The sequence below is a fragment of the Oxyura jamaicensis genome, chromosome 1 (assembly GCF_011077185.1).
Source record: "Oxyura jamaicensis isolate SHBP4307 breed ruddy duck chromosome 1, BPBGC_Ojam_1.0, whole genome shotgun sequence".
NCBI classification, from domain to species: Eukaryota; Metazoa; Chordata; class Aves; order Anseriformes; family Anatidae; genus Oxyura; species Oxyura jamaicensis.
This window is the reverse complement of record NC_048893.1, coordinates 133394569-133421014: the sequence shown is the minus strand read 5'-3', so window position 1 is coordinate 133421014 and position 26446 is coordinate 133394569. Positions and strand designations below refer to the sequence as shown.

The following is a 26446-nucleotide window of genomic DNA, read 5'->3' as shown; positions in this document are numbered from 1 at the left end:
CAACTTCTTCCTGATCAGCAATGCTCTATCTTATGCATGCAGGCCTTTAAATTGTTATGTTTCAAATTTAAGGTTAGAAAGCTAGTCATATAAAGCCTCTACAATTATTCTAGTTTTGAAAAGACCACAGATCAGCCCTAAAATGTGCTGGCATAATGTGCTGGTCTAGTCAGGGGTGTTTTTACACTACTCTGGCATGCAACTCCCCTCCATTTCATAAGCAAACCAAATCAATCTTCAGACTGACACAGCAGCTAAGGGGAAAATCACTTTCAAGCTGACTGTTTTGGTAAAAACATCCATGTCTAGGTCAAACACTGATAATAAACCACAAATAAATAAATGAATAAATAAATAAACAAAGTGAGATTCAAACTCTCTTCAGAGATTGTGCATTTTGTGATTTTCTGACAAGTCATAGAATCATAGAATCACAGAATCATAGAATGGTCTGGGTTGGAAGGGACCCTAAAGACCATATGATTCCAACCCCCCTGCCATGGGCAGGGACACCACCAATCCAGACCAAGTTGCTCAAAGTCCCATCCAGCCTGTCCTTAAACACTTCCAGGGACAGGACATCTACAGCTTCTCTAGGCAACCTGTTCCAGGGCCTCACCACCCTCTGAGTAAATAATTTCCTCCTTATATGTAATCTAAACCTTCCCTCTTTTAGTTTAAAGCCATTATCCTATGACCTATCATTAAAGTCTCTGACAAAAAATCTCCATCCCGGCTTTCCTGTAGGCCCCCTTTAGGTATTGGAAGGCCACTGTAAGGCCTCCCCAAAGCCTTCTCTTCTCCTGGATGAACAACCCCAACTCTCTCAGCCTGTCCTCATAGGAGTGGTGCTACGGCTATTTGATTGGCCTCATGGCCCTCATCTGGACTCATTCTAATACTTCCATGTCCTTCTTCTGCTGGGGCCCCCAGACCTGCATGCAGCACTCAAGGGGGTTCTCATGAGAGAAGAATAGAGAGGGAGGATCACCTCCCTCTCCCTGCTGCTGGCCATAATGCTTTTGATGCAGCTGAGGACACTGGTGGCTTTCTGGGCTGCAAGCACACACTGCTGGCTCATGTTGAGCTTCTCATTAACCAGCACCCCCAGGTGCTTCTCCTCAGAGCTGCTTTCAATCCATTCTCCACCAAGCCTGCATTTGTGCTTGGGATTGTTCTTACCCAGGTGCAAGATCTTGCACTTGGCCTTGTTGAACCTCATGAGGTTCACACAGGCCCAACTCTCAAGTCTGTCAAGGTCTCTCTGGATAGCTTCCTGTCCCTCCAGCATGTCAACTGCACCACACAGCTTGGTGTCATCTGCAGACTTGCTGAGGGTGGGCTCAATCCCACTATCTATGTCACCAACAAAGATGTTAAACAGCACCAGCCCCAATACTGACCTCTGAGGAACACCACTCATTACTGATCTCCACTTGGACATTGAGCCATTGACAGCAACTTCTAGAGTGCAATCAACCAGCTAACTCCTTACCCACTGAGCGGTCCATCCATCAAATCCATGTCTCTCTAATCTAGAGACAGGGATATCATGGGGTACAGTGTCAAATGCTTTGCACAGGTCCTGGTAGATTATGTCAGTTGCTCTTCCCCTATCCACCAATGCTGTAACCCCATCATAGAAAGCCACCAAAATTGTCAGTCATGATCTGCCCTTATCGAAGCCATGTTGGCTGTCACCAATCACCTCCTTATTTTTCATGTGTCTTAGCATAGTTTCCAGGAGGATCTGCTCCATGATCTTGCCCAGCAGAGGGGTGAGATTGACTCATCTTTAGTTGACCAGCTCTTCTTTTATTCTCTTTTTTAAGATGGGGGTTATGTTTCCCCTCTTCCAGTGAGTGGGAACTTCACTGGACTCCCACAGCTTCTCAAATATGATGGACAGTGGCTTAGCAACTGCATCCGCCACTTCCCTCAGGACCTGTGTATGCATCTCCTCAGGTCCCATGGACTTGCGAATCTTCAGGTTCCCTAGATGGTCTTAGTTCATTGTCTACACTGCGCTGTGCAGGCAGTTCATCATTCTTCCAGTCCCTGCCTTTGCCTTCTGGGGGCTGGGCCATGTGACTGGAGCACTTGCCAGTGAAGACTGAGGCAAAGAAGCCACTGAGTACCTCAGCATTCTCCATATCCCAGGTGACCAGGTCTCCTGTTTCCTTCTGGAGAGGGCCCACAATTTCCCTAGTCTTCTTTTTATCACTGATGTACTTACAGAAATCTTTCTTGTTGCTCTTGATGTTTCTGGCCAAATTTAATTTAAAAAGGGTTTTGGCTTTCCTAACCTGATCCCTGGATGCTCAGACAATGTCTCTGTATCTCTTCTGGGATATCTGTCCTTGCTTTCACTCCCTGGAGGCCTTCTTTTTCTGTTTAGCTTTGGTCAGGTGCTCCTTGTTCATCCATGCAGGCCCTCTGGTGTTTTTGCATGACTTCCTCTTTGCTGGGATGCATCCCTCCTGAGCTTGAGGGATGTAATGTTTGAACGTTAACCAGCTTTCTTGAGCCCCTCTTCCCTCCAGGGCTTTGTCCTATAGTACTCTACCAAGTAGATCCCTAAAGTGGGAAAAGTCTGCTCTTCCAAAGTCCAGAGTAGCAAGCTTTCTGTGCTCCCTCCTCACTGCCTTCTGAATCCCAAATTGCACCATGTCATGGTCCCTGCAGCCAAAGCTGCTCTTGAATTTCCGATTCCCCTCCAGCCCCTCCTTGTTGGTGAGAAAGAGGTCCAGCACAGCACCTCTCCTCACTGACTCCTCTATCACTTGAAGGAAGTTATCATCAATGTATTCCAGGAACCTCCTGGATTGCCTATGCCCTGCTGTGCTGTCCCTCCAACAGATATTGGGGTGGTTGAAGTCCCCCAGGAGGACCAGCCCTTGTGAACAGGAGGCTGTTTCTGTCTATCTGTAGAGGGCCTCATCTGTGTGGTCTTCTTGATCAGGTGGCCCGCAACACACTCCCACTATAATGTCCCTTGCCCCTGCCCTCCCTGTAATCCTGACACTTAAACTGTCTGCCAACTCCTCACTCATCCCTAGGAAGAGTTCCATGTCCTCCATCTTCATATTGACAGAGAAGGTGATGCTTTTTCCTGCCATTTCTGGATGGGAAATCATACATTCCCAGAAGTTAGTTAAAATACTTACACTGAAATTGATAGCACATTGTTTATTCTGTATAAATAATGAGGGTTTTAACTGTTCTAATCCTTTTTTTTTTTTTTTTTTCATAATCAAGGAAGTACACATGGCAATAAATTAACTTTTATATTGGCCAGTTTCCTGTATCCTAATTCACTGTAACAGTTACATATGACCCAACTTCCCCAGTGCAGGAACTTGCCGTTCCAAGTATAATCCTGTCTGCAGGGTCCAGTTTCAAGAATTACAGAAGCTGAGTAGCCACATAAGTCACAGGACTATCTTCAACCTGTAGTAGGACCCTTTCAGTTCCTCTACAGAGGATTAATCAGAACAACTCAGTTCTTAGCAGCTCGGTTATAGTTAGTTTTTTAGCTCTCTCATTTCCTGTTTCATGAATACAGTAATTGTACTGAGTAAATACATTATCCCATAATTCACAAGATCACCCAATTTCACATACATTAGTATAATGAAATTTGTCAAAATAAACTTTTAGCATAATTGTGGACTTCTATCTGGCACATGTTTATGGGTGTGCTTGATGCAATATTTGTGTGAGTACTATAAAAAGCTACACAACTTAGCTCATCTCAGTTCAGTACCACTATCATTCCACATGCTCTGGCATGCATGTACTTCAGTGCTTCACTGCTTCAGGAAGGCATTTCTCTTGCTGAAAGGACCTTGGTAATAAGCATCATCAGGTTGGGAAGAAAAAGCAAATTCTGTGTCTTCTTACTGAGACCTGTTGGCCTCCTCATAATGACCTGTCCAGTTTGCTCATTCTACCAGGTTCAAAGAGGTTCTCTTGATTCCTCTGTGAAATGACAATATTAACCATTCCCTGTGTGTTTATCATGCAATATGTTTCATGAAATCACCTTCAGATCTAGCTCAGGGCTACTGATGAAGGAAAAACAAAATCTAAACCATAGAATATATCCCCACCCCCTCCTTATAACAACCTCACCTCTGGCAATAAAGCTTTTTTATTATTTTGTTTTTCTTTTTTCTTTTTTTCTTTTTTTCTTTTTTTTTTTTTTTCTCCAGGGAAACCATTTTATGTAAGGCAAATGCATCAAACGAAGTGCCCATTTTCTTTGGGGAGTTCACACTGAAATCAGTTTGCAGAATGCTCTGCACTTCACACCTCTGAAGGCAAGGCAGAGCACTTGTTTACCTTTGTCTTTGGATTCTGTTTCCGTATTTTCACAGTGATCCTGCATATCTTCTTTCATCTGATCCCACAAGCCTCCAATGAAAAGCCCCTTGACATTTATACAAGTTATTACTCTTTAGAAGGAAGGGAATAAATAACTCACAATACTTTCTCCTATCTAAGAAGAAACTAATGGTTTTCCTTAGCATTACTTCTTCTGCTGTTAGCCACAGTACATGCATAAACACTATTCATCTAACTGTATTTTATGATTAATGTACTAGAAGCTAATCAGAAGAAAAAAAAAAAGAATGTATTGCAATAGATGTCAACTGCCTCATTCCTTGTGGCCACATTATAGTAACTACTGATCATACAATTAGCACTGTTTCCTGTATTTCTGTTTCTATTCTAAACCTTATGATCTGGTTAGCTGACCAAGCAACTTCTCTAAAGTGCAGCTTTACAATGAATTTTCAACTTTTTACCACATTCATTATCACAGTGAAAGTATTCCAGCAAGGGCAACTTTACAATCATCAGACAATGGGAAAACATATTTTAAACTATTTTCTCTCCTTGAGAATGTGCAGGTGAGAGAATTCCACTATTGCATTGGAAATGAATTGCAAACCTATATGGAGCTTGAAAACTGGTTCTTTCCTGAGGTACACAGATAGCCTGGCATTCAAAAAAGGTCTCTGAATAACAGGCAGGCCTAACCAATTCTGCCTACTCAGCACAAAGTGGAAATTATAGGTAAGTGTATTCTAAGCCTTTCCTTGGCTAGTGGGAGAAACACTAGCAACAGGGAATATACCTATGGTAGATGTATCCATCAAGAAGGTGTTGTGTGGACCCATGCAGAGGTTTTGAGGGAAGGCATTCCAAGTACTTGCCAAAGCATTCCCTTCACATACAAGCACTCAGCATGCAGAAATATTAATACGAAGGAGAAAGAGCAAAATTGGTGCTTTGCCTTGCAGCAGGAGTAGGCTACAACTTGATACTTGTATTTTTCTTCCTTATATCATCAGTAAAAGGAGTATGAGTAACTTGAATGCTGGATTATCATGAGACCACTTGTTTTACAAAGCTCTTACATCTCATCTGGTACCAGTTTGGCATATTGCCACAGGTGCTACATGGGCAGAGATGGTTTGACTGAATTTTCTCTTGTAATGAGATTTTCTCAGTGGCCAAGGGGAGGATGCACACTAGTCCCAAGAACCACAATTAGCTTTTGCTTTACCTGAGCATAATAACTTAAAAACACATTTCATAACTTAATGGTTACCTTTCTGTACACTATACAACAGTGACATAGAAACAGAAACATATTTCTAATATGACCTGCCAGATGGACAGCACTTTGTATGCAGCACTGATAGATTTTGAACTCTTTTCTGCTCCAGCCTTCCTAAATCTTTCAATTGTTTTAACTTCCAAGTTTCCCCATACAATTTGACCTTACCAGGCACAAGGGCGGGGTGGCAAAGTCCTTCCTTTGTCAGTAATTAATTAAAGGGTAGTACAGAATTAACTGACAGCTTTAAAAGCAGTATCCATTACACAACAACTAGAATTTCCTTTCTTGCCATCCTGGAAAGTTCTGATGTCAGCATGAGATTAGAAGAGGACAAGCAGTCCCTGAGGAAGTGTTGGTTGACATACATTGAACGAGCTTTTCCAAACACACAAGCAGTGCCACCTATATATGTTCTATACTTGTATCTAGGAAAAGAAGAATTATATGAAGAAGCAGGCATATTTTGCAGGGATTCAGTATACAAATAAAAAGAAAAGACATTTTCTTGGTCAGTTGATCAGTGCAGGACCAATGATGCATAAATGTATGGATGTAGACAATAATAGGCAGAGCATCAGACAGGAAAAGTGATATGCTTTTCATCTTGGAGAAGATATGCAGTCTGCAGAGATAGAAACAATGCCGAAGAATCAAAGAAACCATGAGCCTCTTTTACTTTTTTTTTTTTTTTTTTTTTTTTTTAATATCCTTCCTAGCTAGCTAGTGGAGCTTTTACTATGAAAATATGCTATTTGCTTTTTCGGAAAATATGATGAGTAATTATGTTTAAGAGCATAGCTGATAAAGAGAATAACCTAAGGGCTTTGGTCCAGAGAATGTTACATTGGATAAGTAACTAATTTAACACTTTGTACCAGAAAGCTTCATATATCCTGCATACATAAGTTACAGGAGTTAACAGCAATGGTTTGCTAAGATTTCCAATACTGTAATTGCTTATTTGTATGTAAGTTTCAGAGTTAAAAAAAAAAAAAAAAAAAATAGCCAAGAAAAATCAACAATATTCTACCTTCTATGAATTTGTTTCATTAACATAATACAAAAGAAATGGAGAAATGGTGAAATCTAATCTGATGTAATTTCAGTCCAAAGAAGAAAATAAATAAAAATAAGGAAAAACCTTTTCTGAGTTGAAATCATGTAGCTCTTACTCAGCTATATGACCTTTAAAATGGAGTTGTTTGAAAATTTTCAAGCAAATAATTTTTTCATTATAAAATGCTGTTTTAGACTAAAACTCAGCAGATCATCATTCTAAATAAAGTCATCCATTCCAGTCAAATTTGACAAATTTCTTGCATTTTGAGAGAGAAAGGGAAAAAGAGAGAGAATTTTAAAGTATTTTATAATTTTGCATAGGCCAAACATTGTTCAACTGACCGTGATATTTTAATGTCAGTGTTTTCTCTAAATAAATAAATAAATAGTAATTTTCATAGAGGACCAAAAAAAAAAATAATAATAATTGAAGTTGTATCTGCTGCCATCCCCAGGGAACACCTTATCACTTCCAGGCCTCCAGAATTCCCCTGCCCCTGTGGGAATTAGATGGAATCTTACAAGTTTACAGGGCTTCTTTTTTATTTTTGCTTCATCCCTACACCTGTCATGTAGTGTGAATTACTATTAGAGGAGCAAAACTGGGGTTTCATGACAGGCACATTTTCCTGACAAACTGATCAAGTTATCAAGCACCTGAGGTGGAACAAGAGGTTCTCATTTGTTTGCTTTTTTGTTTCTCTTACACATTAAATCAGCGAACCCTGGAAAAACAGCTCTTACATTCAAGCAGATGTAAAACCATAGTATGAGCAGGTTTAGGTGTATGTAGCTAATGCATTTTCATCAGATCTTACTGCTCAGATAACTCCCAAATACGTTTTACAGGATCACAAATGCCATAAGTAATTTGGTCAGCTGTCCAGCTGTGGTTCTTTCTCACCTCTACCTGAAAACACACCTGAATCACTATAATGAGGTCAAAGGTGAGTAAACTCCTTATAATTATGGCAGTAGAGGAAAATATGTATATATATATTGCTTTCTATCTAATCAGTATTATCTTACCAAAGAAAATCTAAATGTTCCTATGTGATTCCAAATGATTGCATGAAGTGAAGCATCAAGTACATGAGAAGACATGTCTATATCTCAACAATTTCACGAGTCTTCCCTTAAAAAAGGTCACACATTCAGTTAACTAAGAGTTGCAGTAGTTTCCCATATCACAAAAGAAACTGTACATGTACATGGGATTATTTAATAGAATTGTCAAAACTTTAGAACGTGCAATTTAAATTAAGAGTAAATCTGTGGAAGTACAGCAAGATTTTCCATCCTCATTTATATTTGCTTATACTGCCCTATTTCTTTTGAGATGTGTGCATATTAATTGTGACACAGTCTTTAATTACATAATTATGTCCTTTCCACAGAAGACCTTTTTCATCCTGTGCACCTTACAGATGAATAAGAAGGTCAATTGTTTAGCTTCCAGCCTTCTCAGCACTATTGTCATCTGTCTGGAAGGATTGTATATACCTTGCTAAAAATGACATTTCAGGTTTACTGATAAAAATTTATCCCAAAACCACATTTCATTCCAGTTTCAAAAAAAGTCTCTACCATAGAAAGTGAGAAAGAGAACATTAGATCTTACTTCTACGGTTTCTCCAATAAAGTGTCATATCAGGGAACAGCCTAGTGTCCTGTTGGCTAATCTATGAATAAAATTGAGGAATTGAGACCTGAAGAAGAGGAAATATCTTCTCAAGAAACTCCCAATTCCTCCTCTGCTCAGAAGAGCAAGAAAAACAAAGGCTTATAGGAAGGCTTATGGCTTTACAAGACATAAGCAAACAGAAGCAGGACAGATCTCAAGTGATTTACCACTCCTTCAGTGAGATATAAAGTATAAGTGTAGAAAGACATGTATAATCAGTGAACATTATAAGTCATCAGATTTAAATGCTGTTATTTAATAAACTTATTTTCCTGTTCAAGTAATTCAAAGGTGAGAAAGGCAGAGGAATCAGTAATCACAGTCATAAAATCATAGAATCATAGAACGCTTTGGGTTGGAAGGACCTTGAGGATCATCTAACTCCAACCCCCCTGCCATGGGCAGGAACACCTCCCACCAGACCAGGTTGCCCAGAGCCCCATCCAGCCTGGCCTTGAATACCTCCAGGGATGGGGCATCCACAGCTTCTCTGAGCAACCTGTTACAGGGCCTCACCACCCAATAATTTCTTCCTAATATTGAATCTAAATCTACCCTTTTTTAGTTTAAAACTAAAAAAAGTTTCAGCATCATTTAGTGCTGCATGTAAGTACCAGCACAGGGGTCGCACGTGCAGAAATAGGTTGTAACAAAGCATCAAGACATCTCTGGTAACACAAAAAATCAGAATATTAAGAGAACCATCTGTGAGAAAAGCACAGTATTTTCTTCTGGTCTCATTCAAACCAAACAAGAACAGAAGCACATGAAGAACTAATGGAAAAAGTAAGTTAACTGAACTATTTCACACTTCAAAAGAAGTGCTGAGCAATTTCAGTTTACAAGGAAGCTTGAAGTAACCAAAAAAAAAAACATTAATTTAGATGGAATCAAGATGTCATTCAAAGTAAATCTGAGTGCTGTTGTTTTCTCAGCACATTTTACTTTATGAATGTAATATATTTTAGATTTTGTCCCATATCACTCCCAGATAAAGAATAACTCCCTAGCTCATGAGGTTCACACAGGCCCAACTCTCAAGTCTGTCAAGGTCTCTCTGGATAGCATCCCATCCCTCCAGCATGTCAACTGCACCACACAGCTTGGTGTCTTTAGTTGACCAGGTCTGCTTTTTTTTCTCTTTTTAATGGGGGCCTTTTCTTTAATTGAGAACTGAACCAAACTGCTGGACATCCATATATAATGAATCTCCTCAACTTCCCTGGACTTTTTCACATTCTGGTTCCTCAGATCGAACCAGATCTTCTCCAAATGTGGGAAGTTCTTAAATGTCTCAATCCCTGAATTTGGATTCTGTGAATTGGGCAGTGTGGCTAGAGCACTTGCCAACAATGACTAAGGCAAAAAAGTTGCTGAGTACCTCAGCCTTCTCCATGACACTTGTAGCCAGGTCTCTAGTTTCACTCATCAGGGGGTTACAGTGTCTTTTATCCTCCTTTGTTATCCTATGTATTTCAAGAAATCCTTCTTGCTATTTTTTACATCTCTAACTCCAGCTGTGCCTTGGCTATCCTGACACCTCCCTGAACTCCCAGGCCATATCCCTATAATCTTCCCAGGATATTTATCCTTGCTTACACTGCCTATGTGTTTTGTTTTTGTGCCTGAATTTAGCTAAGAATTCTTAACTTAGCCAGGCTCGTCTCTTGTTTCCTTTGCCCAACTTCTTGCATGCTGCAATTGAGCTCTCTTATGCCCTAAGAGAAATATCTCCCAGCTCTCATTTGCTCGATTATCTCTAAGGGAAGTTTCTCAAGGGTTCCCATGTGTTTGTGCCCTGAACAGCCAAAGGTTTGTGAGTTTTAGGGTCTCAGACTATACTATGCAGCATAAGGAAAGGCAGGTGCTATGTTTCTCAGTTCACAGAAAGATGTTTGCTGGACAAATGCTTTTCAATACCCAGGCACATGCTTCAGTCTCAAAATCAGTCAAAAAGCATTGGGCTACTACAGAGCCTGTCAACCTGGGCAGTTGTGTATCTCCATGCCTGGGTAGTGTGATAGCTCAGGACTATGCTCACATCACTGAATGCATTTGGAAGGAGGACACAGACCCTGCAGCTAGAGGGCAAGAGGGACTGTATACCATCCTAGGACCAGAGAACTAGTACAGGAAGGTGCCGTAGTGCTGTTTTGGTACACTCAGGGCATTTGCATGCCAGAACAAACTTTTCCTTGACTGTGCATTGAATTCACTCCCAAAAAATATATATGCATAGAGGACATTAACTTTTCCAAGTAGAAAAGTTGTGGAAGCTGGTGATATTGGTTTGCTGCCCATCTATGGGAGCTGTCTTTAAGTATGACTGAGGCAGAGCTGTGAACAGCTGTAGTGAAGTCCACAGCACCAGGCATAATCTCCAATGCAGGGCAGTGACCCTTGGCAATAAGCTGAAAACAGTGCTGTGGTTTGAAACAATGGTGCTGACCTATACCTGAGCCAGAAGTTCAACTTGCATCTTCATCTGCCTTTGAGGTTGTGCCCGGTATGGAAGCCTCTGTGAAGCAAAGGTGACAGGAACGAATGAAAATTATGCAAAGGAAGTGGTGAAGAGTGTGTTACTCTGCTCTTACTTACTTGCCTTCCTGTAGCAATACGATGGATGCTTTTTCCCTGTTGCCTTACGGAAGTGTAGGGTAAGGGAAATGAGTAAGATATAGGCGGTATTTTTACACCCTCTTACGTGAGCAGTTTAGAAGAACTTAATAATGAAATAACACTGTCAAAGCACAGAAGAATATGCCTCTGAGGCAAATTTATGGCTTCCGTCCCTTCTGTGCCCCTTTACTATAACCGCCACAACGAAACATCTTTGCAAGGAGAAGGTATGTTTATTTTTTATATTTCTCTGTTAACTGTTATCCCAAAGAAGCTAGGCAGAGAAATACTGTGTTTTCTCATTGTGTTGTTGTAATATACTTAAAATAACTCTGTGAGGGGTGGATAGACACTACTTACAAAATGCATGCTTTCTTCTCCAAAGACCGTCTTAGACAACATTTTGATGGCTTATTAGCACATTTTTTCTGCAATCTGAAAATAGTTATTTAAAAATTTTAAAAATGAAAAGTGACCATATTAACAGCATTATTGGGTTCATCCAAGTAGCAGTGTTTTGCTTGTTACAGCAAAACCTTCATTACAGTATTGAAGAGTGCCTATGTCACTTTCTGTATTCTCTTGCAGAAAGCACAGCTTGCCTGGAAATATTCAGATTTTTAAATTCATAGAGCAAAATCTCTGTACAGAGTAAATTCCTTTGAGTAGTACTGCATTTAAGTACCAATTGAATTGAAGTATTTATGTGTCTTTTCTCTTATTCCAGTTTTAATACTGAGGTAGAATATTTCACAATATCCATAATTCTCTGAAAATGTCAGAGGAATGTAAGCATAAATGTATCCTCATAGCACATAAAACATGTAAGCAATAATTACATCTCTAATATTCCCCTACAGGCAAAATAATTCTCTAAATGTCTCAGAGGTAAAGCTGGGAAATAAACTCTGAGGTCTCGTCTTAAGTAAGATGCCCAGCATTAATAAGGTATTCCCTCCCTGCCCATCCCCCCACACAGAAAAAAAAAAAAAAAAAAAGTGTTATTTTTGTTTGTTTGTTTGTTTTCCAGTAAGTAACCTTCCTTACCAATGGTTATGAAAGGCATAGCATTATCAGACATGATAAGCTACATGGTCATATATTACTTATAACCAGCAGGTTGTTGGGCAGATTTTTTCTTGTCTAATCAGACTCTTTTCTTCCCTAACCAGTCTGAATGAGAATAGCCACTGCAGCAGGGTTTCAACCTAGATAAAATCTGTGGTCATGTCTCAGGACTGAGCATTTTCAGGAAAAAAAAGAAATAATAATAATTAAAATTGTCTTATTCTGCAGTATGAAGTCTAGCTGTAGCCAATTTTCATGGAAAATTCTACAATGCAGAAAGAAAACAGTTTTGCATGAAAATACTTTGTTTCCTTGAGATTTTGGTCAATAATCTGCACAGCAATTACTTGAAATGTAAAAGAAAGTTTTTCCCACCTCTGAGGAAAAAAAAAAAAAATACAGTTCTACTGCAACTGTTTTTCTAAAGAGAAGAAATATATGATAATACCACAGGTATAAGAAAGAGAAGGAAAATATATTGTCAAAAATAATTTTGTGATTTTCGTAGAAAAAGAAGAAAGGCAACATTTCGGTGTAGTAGTTACATGTGGATTCCAGATAATGTGAGATGCAGAATGAATTGTTCCTCCTGGATTAAAGGCAGAAAACTTTGTTATAGAGGGATGCCTTTAGTAACCTTCTAGGCTGGTCATCCTGACCTATCTTTCCAGTGACTGGTGGGAAACAAACAGAGTGAAGGCTTTATTCATCACATCCTAGCTTGAATAAACAGTCTTAAGTATTGTTTCTTTCCAGACACTATAAAGGCAGCATAGAATTACCATCTCCTTTGTGGGCACAGCTATACAGCACTTATACAATGTTAAGTCAGATGAACTCCAACCTGCAGTCTGGTGGCATCTTTAGAGTTAAGTTAAAAGGTTAAAGCAATTTATTTATTTATTTTTTTCCAATATTAAAGTAAGATGTTTTAATTCCAAATATGTTATTTTTAATCCTTTACAAAATGTGTGATCAATAGTGTCCAAGAGCTGAGAGCAGTTTATGCATTTTCTATTCAGGAACTTTTGAATAAAAAGTAAAAATGGTCTTGGACTCAAAGCCCAGAAGTGAGATCCAGTCCTTCCTTGTTAGCAATCCTGATTACCACAAAGAATGCAGAGTCAAATTTACTTTCTTTGACATTTTTCTGCAGATACAACTCCTACAGTTTGTAATATACACAGAAGTGATGGAGCTAATCTAAGTTGACTCAAAAAAGTGAAGAAAGAATGATAGATAGAAGCAAACATATAAACAAAGAAAAGAAAACACTGCTTAAAATAGTGTGTTGTTATAGAGTTGGGTGCAAACACAATCATCACATCAGTTCCACTCAATTAAGTACCCTACCTCTTTCACAAAAAGATATAAAGATATAACAATATAAAGAATGCCCCCCCCAAAAAAAAAAAAATAATAATCATATATAGTTAAAGATACTAAAATATGGGGAAATAAGTTATTCACGTTTGAAACAAAATAACCTTGTTAGGATATTATATACAAGCAAGTATAGTTCTCAAGCACAAACTGGAAGGATAAAAAAAATCTGTATCTCACTGAAACAATGGGAGAAACATCTCATGAAGACTTAGTTCCATTCCAAGTGTTATTAAAAATAAAAGTAAAATTGTAAAACTAACACTGTAGGTGAATAGAGTAGGCTCAAAAATAAACAGCACCTTGAAGGAAGTTTAGCCATACTTTTGCACACCACAGAAAGGTGAATAAAGAAGAAATTAACAATAAATCTCCACAAAACTTGGGATTAAAGTCCTATCCACAAAGCAAATAATGTGATTCAAACATATTTGAGTGAGCTTCCCAGTGTGTACTTGATTTTGATCTGAATGTGACATGTGTCATGGCTGGTTTGTATACAGAGTAAAATTGTGGCTGCAGAAATCAGGCTCATAAGTTTAAAGAATATTTAAGTATGTCTCTGTATGCTTCTCTTGGATATAAAAAGCTGAAGCCATCACTGCAGAGGCCAATGGATTGGTTTATTTTGCCTTTCCCTCTGCCACAGTGCCGTCTTAGGAGTTCCCTTCACCCTATGTCCTATGTCCCCAGTCAATTCAACTTTTGGGACACACCTGAACCAGGTTGTTATCTGATCTGATAACCCTTTTTATTTATTTATTTATTTATTTATTTATATTTATTTTTATTTGTATCATCACCAAAGGTTTTTTACAAAACCCACAACTTTAAGACCCTTGTACAGCACTTGCAATCATACATCAGACTACTACAGTTACTTGATGGGAAGAAAACTTCCCTATTTCCATTCCAGTAGTATTTCCCTTTTGTAAATGTGGATGTGAAGTGCATAGATTTGATTGACCCAGGGTCATAAAGTGAATCTGTGTCAGAAGAGACAACTGAGTGAAGCTGTCTGCCACCTTACTACTGAACCATACCCACTGGACCCTCAGGAGTGGCATGTTATAAATATATATAAATATGTATATCAGTTGGGATATGTATATAAGTAATCAGCTCTATGCTGAGTGCTTGAATGTCTCTAACATCTAGATAAGGTCAACATTTCTTGCAACAGCAGGAGTAGCTTAGATAGTTCTACTTAGCTCTTTGTTGCTAATCCATACCGTTATCTCAGGTGAGTTTGCTCCATTACTTATGGTAAGGGGTGCAAAGACAGACAGAAAAGCAATATGAAATAAGAATTACTGGGGTGGCAGAGCATTATTGGTTTTGGTGATGATCACTTCTTCAGCTCAAATCACTAGGAAGCCCTACAAGGAATGGCATAGCCAGGGAGGCAGGATGGAATCAGGAAGGGGACATGGAGGATAGAGAAGGGCAGACAATGCTTAAGACAACACTACTGTTGAAAGAAATGTTGTTGAACTGAGCTCTTGAAAGAATTCTGACCTTACTCTTGGAAGAGATGAAGCTTTCCAGAGATCCAGGATTATTGTGGCAAATTTGTAGTCTGTTGAACCATTCCAGTTTATCTCCAAAGGTGTAAAGTTTAGATGGTTGCTGCTCTTGGGACTTCTTTGCAAGATCTTATCCCTGATAACATTTCCTGTAGTGTGTGCTGACTACCCATGTGGTGAGTGTGAAGAGGATGTTTCCCCTGAGGTGTTCTGAGTGATGGGATTTTATTTCTCTCTATATATCTAGGTAAGGTATATAACATTGTATTAGGTCTTCTAGATAGCAGTCTCATTGTAGTAGGTGTCCTAGATAGCAGCCTTTGCCTCTGGAAACGTTGAGCCAGGCCACATTTATTATGTGCCTACATTCCTAGTATGCTCAAATGAGGAAAAAATAAAATAAAATCCCTTCTGTAGAGTAGTCCCAAAAACCTTTATACAGAACAGTAACTGCCTGAATCCAGCCAAGAAAAAATATAAGGTAAAAGGTATAAGAGTGTATTCTTGAGCACCTTTTCTGGAGAAAGATTACTTTTTCTCACATCACTGCTGAGGAGAGAAAAGGATCCAGAAGGAAAATACACCTTTTGAACTCTCCCCTTGTTCACCCAAGGGATGTGGTGGAGGCCAAATAAATCATAGAATCATTAGGGTTGGAAAAGACCTCCAAGATCTCATCCAACCATCACCCTATGACAAATGTCACCCATTAAGCCATGACCCTAAGCATTATGTCCCACCTTTCCTTAAACACCCCAAGGGACGGTGACTCCACAACTAAAAAAATAGTTTTGGAAGTGATGGAAAAAATTATTGGGGGATCAGGCTTTCTTGGACTGCTAAGTACAGTGATCTATGAAGTAGCTCTTAACTTTGAAACCCCTTAGGACACTTCTCACCAGCAGTTGAGAGACTGTATAAGTGAAGGCTTGTTCTGTGCTTTCTCTTTCCTTTTACTTTTCCCCCTAAGAATTCACTGATGTATGTTTTGGTCTGCTCAAATACAGCATTAGTCATAGGTCAGAGGCTGGACTAGGTGATCTTGGAGGTCTCTTCCAACCTAGATGCTTCTGTGATTCTATGATTCTGTGAAATCAGTGCTGTCAGCTATGTGATCAGCTGCTCTATGGGAAAATAAAGAGAAAGAGGCTTCCAGCTGGGACTGCAGTGAAGCTTGGACAGAAGACAGCCAATTGTTCTCATAAGATGATGGCTTCTTAGCACCATTTGAGAACAAGTGTTTGACATAGGGGGTGCTTTAAGGCTCACTGTGGAGGTACATCCAATGGTAGACAGTGATGGTGCTTAAGCTCAACAATTCAGTGTCTAGGAAAGCCGTCATGCAGTACTTCAGTTCATGATGACAGTAGCTAACTGCATGATTATTATTTCCTGTTGAAGATCTTACCTTTTGATAGGGAAGACAAAACATATAAAACTAATTCCTCATGTGAATATACAACCTGAACAGTTCTTTAATGTAAGCAAATGATCAACTTACACTTCATTTTTTTTCTTGGTTTTGCATTAATGACATGGATATTTGGGCCTATCAAGTTCTGTGCATTCAAAATTCCCCATATCCTTGAATCCAATGTGCCTTAGTCTTGAACAGATTAACAATGACTCTAAATTAAAGATTGAAAATACACCATTCTCTCCTCAAAATAATGACAGTTCTGCAGGAACTAGTTTTGGGAAACAGTCTCAGGGTTAGGTTGTAATAATCTAATTGTTACACAATGAAAGAGTTGGGCAGCTTATTTTAAATCCTTAGTCCTTTATAAATCAACCAAAAGTCAGTGCATAACACAGACATGGGATAGAGAACTTCCCTGGCTCATAGTTGTAGAATTTATATTCCATTGTAGGCTGGACCTTAGATAAACTGAGGATCTAAACAAAGAACTCAACAGTGACTGTCTTCATTAGTAGTCTCCACTACATCATGTCCCTGAGCTGATTAAATCATAGTAAAATTTTCAGTATCTGTAACAATGGCAGATAATCCTCAGACTCAACACAGTTAAAATCACTGCTATGTTGAAGTAAACATGTAATTGCAAGACCCAACTAGCATGCAGTAGGTTTTGCTAATCAGATGCTTAAAAATCACTAAATAGGTATGCATAGCTCTACAGGGTTTAAACAGTTACACAATCTCTCCACAGAACTGATGTGGTATATTCTTCCTGTGTTTGCAGACATGAATGGCACAGCCATAGAAAATTTTATCTGTGTGATATATAATGTTTCCTTCATGAACTGCACTTGGCATGTGAGTAGGACAGTTCCAGGAGATACCCAATATTTCTTGTACTGGAAGAGCTCACGGTAAGTAGGTCTTCTTCAGTCTTGTGAATTTTGAACTCTGGTCTGACATGTAACATTGCTAATAATTAACTGAAGCAATTTGTCATATAAAGGAAAGAAGATTTCATAGGATGCCAGAATTATGTCAAAGATAATTGTGGAAGGCACACAGGATGTAGATTCCAAAATGTGACAATAGAAAATAAGAATGCTTATTTCCTGGTAAATGGAAGTGGACAAAATATTCAGTCCTACAAGAATATGATTGCTCTGTACAAAATTGGTAAGGATTTATATTTTTTCAATTTTATTTCATAAAATCATAGAATGGCCTGGGTTGAAAAGGACCTTAAAGATTATCTAGTTTCAAACCCCTGCTCTGGACATGGTTGTCAACCACTAGAGCAGGCTGCCCAGAGCCACATCCAGCCTGGCCTCGAATGCCTCCAAGGATGGGGCATCCACAACTTCTCTGGGCAACCTGTTCCAGTGCCTCACCACCCTCTGGGTGAAAAACTTTCTCCTAATTTCTAACCTAAATCTCCCCTGTCTTAGTTTGAAACCATTCCCCCTTGTCCTATCATTATCAACACATATAAACAGGCATTTCCCCTCCTGTTTATACGCTCCCTTCAAGAACTGGAAGGCTGCAATGAGGTCTCCCCAGAGCCTTCTCTTCTCCAAGCAAAGCAAGACCAGTTCCCTCAACCTTTGTGCATAGGAGAGGTGCTCCATCCCTCTGATCATCTTAGCGGCCCTCCTCTGGACCTGTTCCAAGAACTCCACATCCTTCTTGAGCTGGAGGCCACAGGCCTGCATGCAGTATTCCAGGTGGGGTCTTACAAGAGCAGAGTAGAGGGGGACAATTGCCTCCCTCTCCCTGATGGTCACCCCTTTTTTGATGCAGCCCAGGACATATTTGACCTTCTGGGCTGCATGTGTGCACTGACAGCTTCTTGTCCATCAGGATGCCCCAAGTCCTTCTCTGCAGGGCTGCTCTCAAGTTCTTCTTTGCCCAGTCTATGTAAATACCTGGGATTGCCCCAGCCCAAGTGAAACACCTTGCACTTGGCCTTGTTGAACCTCATTAGGTTCTCATGGGCCCACTTCTCCAACCTGCCCAGGTCCCTCTGGATGGTATTCCTTCCCTCTGTTGTGTCAACTGCACCACTCAGCTTGGTGTCATCTGCAAACCTGCTGAGGGTGCACTCAATTCTGTTGTCTATGTCATTGATAAAGAAGTTGAAGAGCACCAGTCCCAAGACTGACCCCTGAGGGACACAACTTGTGACTGGCCTCCACCCAGACATAGAACCACTGACCACAAGCCTTTGGCTGCAATCAGCCAACCAATTCTTCACCCACCTAACAGTCCATCCTTCAAATCCATTCCTCTCCAATTTAGAGAGAAGAATGTGGTGAAGGACTATATCAAAGGTTTTGCTCAAGTCCAGGTAGATGATATCCATCGCCCTTCCTTTGTATTTCTAGTATCACACTAAGAGAGTGAAGAATTCATCCCTAGGGAAAAATAAATAAATAAATAAATAAATAAATAAATAAATAAAAATCTGCTCCTCAAAACACATTTTTTATTCCTTTTCCCAGCCTTAATGGCTGAAAAGCCAAAAGTACAAGAGTGAAAAAAAAAATGAACATAGAGACAATTTGAAACCACAGGTCAGAGAATTTTGAACATTTCAGTCAAATATGTGTTCTATGAAAGAATAAGCTCATCTTTTGGAATTAAGTAGCTATGGATGCCTGAGTGGGACTAAGTAGATGTTAGGTCTATACTAATATCTCGTAATTCTGAACTCTGTTCATCCACAGAATACAAAAGAACCAACTGCCTTAGTACAATGAGTAAAATATTTTTTTTCCTTTTTTTTTTTTTTTTTTTTTTGAGGGCCAATTTTTTTTTTATAAAAAAAAAAAAAAAAAAAAAAAAGGAAATTGATAAATTGATTCAATTTAATATGAACACTAACGAAACAAAACAAACAAAAATAGCTGCTCAGATTAAATTTCTCAATTCAGTAAAATATTACAATGGGTTTGTTTCATAGAATCATAGAATTATTAAGATTGGAAAAGACCTCCAAGATCATCTGGTCCAACCATCCCCCTACCACCACTGTTAACCACTAAACCATGTCCCTAAACACCACATCCAACCTTTCCTAAAAACACCCCCATGGACAGCGACTCTACCTCTTCCCTGGGCAGCCCGTTCCAATGCCTGACCACTCTTTCTGGGAAGAAATTTCTCCTAATTTCCAATCTGAGTTTGTTTGTTTTAATTTTATTTTACCTACAGTTACTTCTGATATTCCAGGCTCCTCAACTGGAGTGTTAAATCAGGAAGTTCTGCTTTTGAATATGGGGTGAATCTGGTAATTCTCACAAAGCTGCATTACAACTTTTTAGACTAGTTGCTTGAACAGACACCTAGCCACCTACATTTTAAAAAGACAGAGTAAAAAGACTTGGTTTTTAATCAGTTGTATTTATAGATGCATAATAATTTTATTCTTAATTAAATTATTTCAGAGAAGCTCACCCCTCCATTAAATATCACTGTGGACTGTACAGGACTTTCTCATATTTGTGAAATTAAATGGCAACCACCTCGTACAAGTCATGTGAAAAGAGACACTTGTTTCAAATATCAAGTGGTCATAGAAAAGAAGGTAAGAAGAATTGATTATAACACTTAACTCTTTTTGCCTGCTTGTATTTCCGTACTCACTACCATAAAACTGATCCCCTGTCCTTCTGTTTGAGTGACCCCTCCATTTTTATACAAGGTATCCTTGCACAGTTATAGGCGTGCTTTCAGTCCGTGCTACAGCTGGCCATTAAAGAAACTGGGCAAGGATCCCCACACTGAGGGTGAATACATAGAGCATAATCTTCCTCACCATTACCAATACCTAGTTGCGGGGGGGGCCCCCGGGTCCAGCCCCGCCCCCCCCCCCCCCCCCGGGGGGGGGCAAAAAAAAAAAGACATCCTAGCTTGGCCTTCTTGGTTTTGCTATGTATAGAAGTTGCCTGACATGAACATAATTCTGCTAAAGGATGTAGTTGGCCAATAAAGTGAATTCAGTGTGTAACTGGAATTCTAAGATTGTTGCAAGGGCTCAACATTTCCCAAAATTTTTACTTTAAATGTAGCTAGCTGGTTTAAAGATCAGAAATGTATGATGTTCCTCATTTGCAAAGCATTAGAGGATAAAATGTGAGCAATGCAAAGTAGAAAGGTGGATGGTTTAAATAGATAATGTTAACAGCAACATTTAACATGCTCATTTTATAACTTGTGCCAAGTTCTCCCTCGTGGCTTTGTTTTTGTTGTTTTGTTTTGTTTTGTTTCTTGTGTGTTTCCTGTTTTACTGTTAACTGGAATTCTGTAATTCTTTTGTATGCAGCTTTTGTGCAAACAAGCATCCTCCCAGATCCAACTGTCTACTTAGATGACCTCAAAGTCTGTACCTTATCTGATTCTGAGGTTTAGCTAAAGTAGGTCTGCACCTTATATACAGTTGTGAATTTCACTGCAGCTGTCACAATCAGATATAAATGGGCAGAAATACACATCAGTTCATTGTGGGTTGTGGGAGGGTTTTGGTGTTTTTTTTTGTTTGTTTGTTTGTTTGTTTTTTCAAGTTCAGTGTCTTTTTTTTAACTGAAAGTAGAAAGAATCATCCATGTCTTAATAAATATATATATATATATATAGTCATGTTATTAGAACAGAATATCCAGGTTTCCCAGATCTTACCTATATATGGTTGTTAGTATACATTTTAATAATTGCAAGTATTTTGACGATTTGGATGAATACACACAGTAGTATTATATCCATCAAAAATATTGCTTGAAATATTTGTAGGAACAGTTGAATTCATTGTTCCAACAGAAAAAAAATAAAAATTAAAAGAAAGACATAATATAATTAATTAAAAGATTAACAGGGCAAAAGTTACATAGACAAAAGTTTTGATGGAGAAAGCATTGCCCCAGTTTGCTAGTATTTTTTAAGATACTCTTACGTACAAGTGAAACACCACACTTTTCATTTGTGGCCAACCTGAGCCTCTTGTTGTTTTTGCTTAGTTCTTTGATTCACAGTTCTACAATCAAAATTAAAGTGTACATTATTTTAGAGCATTACTGTTAAGGAAAAATATTTCAGTGGAAGAACCATTTAACTTAATGGTCCATAAAAGAAGGCATATGAAGCATGTGGGTTTTGTTGTTGTTTTCTGAAAATCAAACATTCATAAGGCAAGACACCTTATTATAAAGAAACAAAAGGAACAATCATAAACCTTCAAGTTTTCTCTTATTGCTAGGCTGATCCTGAGAAAGGCATCAAAGACACATCTAAAATGGTAAGTCTTTATTACCTTATTAATCTAACGTTTATGCTGGGTTGAAAAGCCACCTATATAAGAACATCCTCCAATCAAATTGCTTTGGTTTCAGTATACTGTGTATGTTTCTTATTTACAAGTTTCCTCAACACAGTTTGAAACTGATGTTTATAAAATATATCCCTGCATATGTGAAACTTTATATTATTTCTTTGCAAGTCACAAAATCTTCCATTTTACTGTTCATTGTACTTCATAGCAAACTCATATTTGTGTATAAATATGGATCATAATTCCACATTGCTGTTGTAGACAAAAAAAAAAAAAAAAAAAAAAAAAAAGGAGAACTGTGGAGATTTGGAGATTTGTACTTTAATAAACGGTCTCTGGGAGAGGTTGAGATGAAGGATGTAGGAAGATATCAACTGAAAGATTAAATCAGTATAAAGGAGGAAGAAGAAGAAAAAAAAAAAAAAAAAGTTAAAAAGTTTTCAAGAAACCTCAGTACTCTTCTGAGAAGCATTTCCATATATGACAAATGTTTCACTTCTATGTAATCTGATTGTTAAACTTTACTTCAGTTTTGAAATCAATTATGGGAAAGGGAATGCCAGTTCTTCAAAGAAATTCCTGCTAAAAGACTTATGGATTGAAATTGCACTATTGTTTTTTTTTCCAAAATTCTGCTCTTTAGCAGAGGTTAAATGCTGCAAATTTCATCCTCCCAGCACCACTGACAAAGATGTTCATACAAAAGGAATTAAGATGGAACAAGCTAATTTCTTAAGGGATGATTTTCTATTTGTTATTTCACTCATCTGTCAATAGATAGATGTGCAAAATTTGTAAGTGTCTATGTCATTAAATGAAGCAGACACATTGTCATCTAGCAAAGAAAAAGCTCTCAGTCTAGTTGTTTTCTGTTTAGGAAACTAACATCACTGGAAACTCCTACATATTTGACAGCTTCAGTGCAGAGAAAAGATACAGCATCAAAATCAGAGCTACTGACAATGGTTGCTTAGTGAGCAAAAACTGGGGAGAATGGAGTACACCTGTAGAGTTTGGTAAGAATGAAAATCATTTTCTTGACCTATTTTTTTCTCAGATATTACTTGTCTGCCTCACTTCTTACTTCACAGATAGAAACATTTATATATTTGCAAATTTCTTCAATTTGCTTGGATGAAAGGAGCAAAGAACCAGAATATCTCTTAGTATAAGGAAGGTTTCCAGCCAGTTGTGACAGTTAATTCTTCTTGCCAGAAGATAGTGAATAAAGCACATTTTTTCAGGTCTTCATTGCTAGCTGTTTTCCTTCTTCCATTTCTACTTTTGTCTTTATAAACTTCTCATTTCCCTGTTACTCCCTGTCATCTTGAATTTTGAAGTACTCTGTAGGCCTTAGAACCTCAGAAAATGCTTGGTAAAGTCTCAAGTTACTGAAGATGGCCCTCATATCATCTGCCATCCTACTCCTTCACATATTACAAGATCATAAGGAGCTAGGCTAAGGAAGAAGCGACTTCATACTGGTGTTACATATAGTTGAGCAATCTTTCCTATTCTGAGATACTAAACAACATTTTGATGACTACATGTCTTTCAGGAGGAGAACAACTTATGTCTACTTCATCATATGTGCTACTTTTGGTATCAGGACTGGCAGCAAGTTTCGTATTTTTTCTCTGTGCAGTGTAAGCTTTGTTTCTTGTGCATTTTTATTATTATTATTATTATTATTATGTACCTGAAATAACTCATCTTTATCCAATAGAAAAGTTCTTGTGTCTTTTAAGGAGGTGGGGAAAACTGACACTGAATTTTTGCAGGATTCATGACACCATGGACATTCCTCAAGTGGGCTCTACATTTCTGATTTCCAGCCTTTTTACTTGCTTGATCAATATTGCACAACTCCTTTCAAGACGCAGTCTTATATCAGTTCCCCTTTCCTACTTTCAGATACTGCAATGTAGAGGGGTGGCATGTAAAATTTCCTTATTTAAAGAACATTTCTCTTTAAGAGGATGAAAAAACTTCCTACGATTTGTTAAAAAGTCATAAAATAGGTTATTATAATCCAAATTCTGAACAATAAACTGATGCCATTGTTTTCAATCCACACAATTTTTAGTTAATCTTTCATTACTTTTGTCTTGGAGGAAGAAAATAATAATTCAGGAGTATAATAATAATATAGTACATTTTGATATGTTTGCATAGTGAGTCTTTTCTTCACCACCCCTTTTTGTCACTGTAGAAACATCTATTTGAAAATAGTACCTGCTAGAGTACTACAGCCAAAAGACCCATTCCATGAGATCGCTCCAATGAATTTCCAGGTATATTTTCCTTCCATTTTTTTGAAATTTGTTGTAAATGAGTATCCATTGCAGTTTCAAAGGTATGACCGAATTGTCAGAGAAATGTGCAGAAGCACAGAATTTCTTTTCTTTCTTTTTTTTTTTCTTCTATTGGTGTACTGAAAGAGGAGTTCCATATGAAAATAATTCTTCTGGTTTTCCTTTTCCATTCTAAAATATTTGTGATATATCCACCTGGAGCATTTGACAAATACATAATTTCACCTAGCTCTCCCTATAAACCATATGTTATCACTAAAAGAATGCTGAGCCTAAGCTCAGCACAATAATAATGTAGGTCCAGGCTGCTGCTCAGCTATGGGGTGAGAATGGACAGAGAAATCTACTTCTGGTCAAAAATACTTTTGTTGTAGCAGATGCTGAGACCATGTTAATATTTGGTAACACCGCTTAAGAAGGGAAGCTTTCGAGTAAGAAAGCACAGTAGAGAGCTAAAAGATTCTAGCTTACGCAGAGTGCTTGAGAGACTCATGAGAGCAAGGAGCAGATTGCAAGTAACAAAGGGGAACTGACAGTCTGGAGAGCATTGTGCAAAACTTGCTGCAATTCAGAAAGTATTTGAGTTGGCTACAGACAGGCCTGGAAGAAAGAACATGTCTGCAAGGAAACACTGGATCACTGGAAGCTCCTATAAATCCTTTTAGTTTCAGTTCCTTAGTCACATGAACTTTCCAATGTTAAAAAAGATTAGTTTTCTGGCTTTTGAGTGGAATAACACCAAGCACCAGTGCAGGCTGGGGGGTGACCTGCTGGAGTGCAGCTCTGCAGAGAGACACCTGGGAGTCCTGGTGGACATCAGGCTGACCACGAGTCAGCAATGTGCCCTTGTGGCCAAGAAGGCCAACGGTACCCTGGGGTGCATTTTGAAGAGTGCTGCCACCAGGTCATGGGGGGTGATCCTACCCCTCTGCTCAGCCCTGGTGGGGCCACACCTGCAGTACTGTGTCCAGTTCTGGGCTCCTCAGTACAAGAGGGACATAGAACTACTGGAGCAAGTCCAGAGGAGGTCTACTAAGATGATTAGAGGACTGGAGCACCTGTCGTACGAGGACTGGCTGAGAGAACTGGGCCTGTTTAGCCCGGGAAAGAGAAGACTGAGGGGAGACCTCATAAATGTGTATAAATATCTGAGGGGAGGGTGTCAAGAGGATGGAGCCAATCTCTTTTCAGTGGCGCCCAGCAACAGGACAAGAGGCAACTGAAGCACAGGAGGTTCCAGCTAAATATGAGAGCACACTTCTTTACTGTGAGGGTGACAGAGCACTGGCACAGGTTGCCCAGGGAGGTTGTGGAGTCTCCTTCTCTGGAGATATTCAAAACCCACCTGGATGCCATCCTGTGCAACATGCTCTAGGTGATCCTGCTCGGCAGGGGGGTAGGATTAGATGGTCTTCAGAGGTCCCTTCCAACCTCGGCCATTCTGGGATTCTGGGATTCTGTGAGATGTCCTTTGGTCCTCTTTGGGGAGCTCATCATGAAGGAATTATCTAGACATTACTACTTCAGTCCTCTCACTGACAAAGTCCTGCAACAGCTTCCATATAATAAAGAACTACCATTTAAATAATGGGAGGTTCAAAATTATAAACTAGTGACTAATCTAATGCATGAAACACTAATGAAATGTTTTATTCTTCTTTTAATAGACAGAATATGAGAATCAATTAATAAAGCATGAAACTGAAGAAATAACCATTATTGAAGAAGTGGCATAATGGCATGCAAATGAAGAGAGTTGGACTTTTTTATTTTTCTTTTTGTTTTCACATGAACAATTATGTATCTTGTTGGCAATAATTTACAGGTTTTTCATATTGTCCCTCTTGTAAGCAGAGATAACAGCTTTGCCTGTAGAGGCAGCTCCTTAGCAACCAGTTTTTGAAAAACTCTTTGTATTTGCTTGCATTTTCCAAAAATATTTTCAGTTGTATGGACTTCCTTCTTCCTATGATGATTTCTTCATTCTTCTTATGAAGACCATTTTTGCAGTGTTTCACCAAAAACATTTCAGTAGTGCTCTGGAAGTTTTTATACTATTTTTCAATCTCATCCAAAGGAATAAAATAGGAGCAACCAAATTTAAGGATTTTATTCAGAACTTCCAGTGGTCCACTGCCTAGGAAGCAGCTTGATCAAGGCTGTAACCAGGAGTAAAAATTTATCATCTCTATGAAAACCCACTGAAAATAAGCCAAGATTAAACATCCCCAAAATGCTCACTTGTCCACAGAAAATGAATATTGTTAAAGATTTCAGAAGACAATTTTCTTATAAACCCATTTGTTGCCTCCAAACTATGTTGCTAAGTTCTTCAGCACAATATCACCTGGAGGCTGAGCCTCACTATTTACGAACCCAAAGGTTTCCTCCCACTTCTCATCACTTCACATTAGTGG

The 26446-nt window shown here is 38.7% G+C and overlaps 1 protein-coding gene across 2 annotated transcripts; it reads left to right on the top strand.

Moving 5' to 3' along the window:
• Positions 1–11050: 11050 nt before the first annotated feature.
• On the top strand, positions 11051–25985 carry LOC118160149 (granulocyte-macrophage colony-stimulating factor receptor subunit alpha-like). 2 transcript variants are annotated; one of them, XM_035314738.1, is made up of 11 exons: positions 11108–11221; positions 13219–13397; positions 13730–13758; positions 17176–17305; positions 17398–17567; positions 19838–19977; positions 21643–21681; positions 22592–22730; positions 23273–23360; positions 23927–24008; positions 25697–25985. In XM_035314738.1, exons 4-11 carry the CDS (start codon positions 17178–17180, stop codon positions 25763–25765), a joined length of 855 nt encoding a protein of 284 aa, XP_035170629.1. In that variant the 5' UTR covers positions 11108–11221; positions 13219–13397; positions 13730–13758; positions 17176–17177; the 3' UTR covers positions 25766–25985. The 2 variants fall into 2 exon arrangements, with proteins under 2 accessions (XP_035170608.1, XP_035170629.1); XM_035314717.1 differs by lacking the exons at positions 13219–13397; positions 13730–13758 and having other exon boundaries at positions 11051–11221.
• Positions 25986–26446: the final 461 nt, after the last annotated feature.

Bases quoted from the DNA above. Each gene is read 5' to 3' on its own strand.
- LOC118160149 (XM_035314717.1), top strand. From the start codon at position 11,155: ATGGCTTCCGTCCCTTCTGTGCCCCTTTACTATAACCGCCACAACGAA. The intron at 11,222-17,175 runs GTATGTTTATTT...CTGTGTTTGCAG, and splicing joins AACATCTTTGCAAGGAGAAG to ACATGAATGGCACAGCCATA. The intron at 17,568-19,837 runs GTAAGGATTTAT...AAATTATTTCAG, and splicing joins GATTGCTCTGTACAAAATTG to AGAAGCTCACCCCTCCATTA.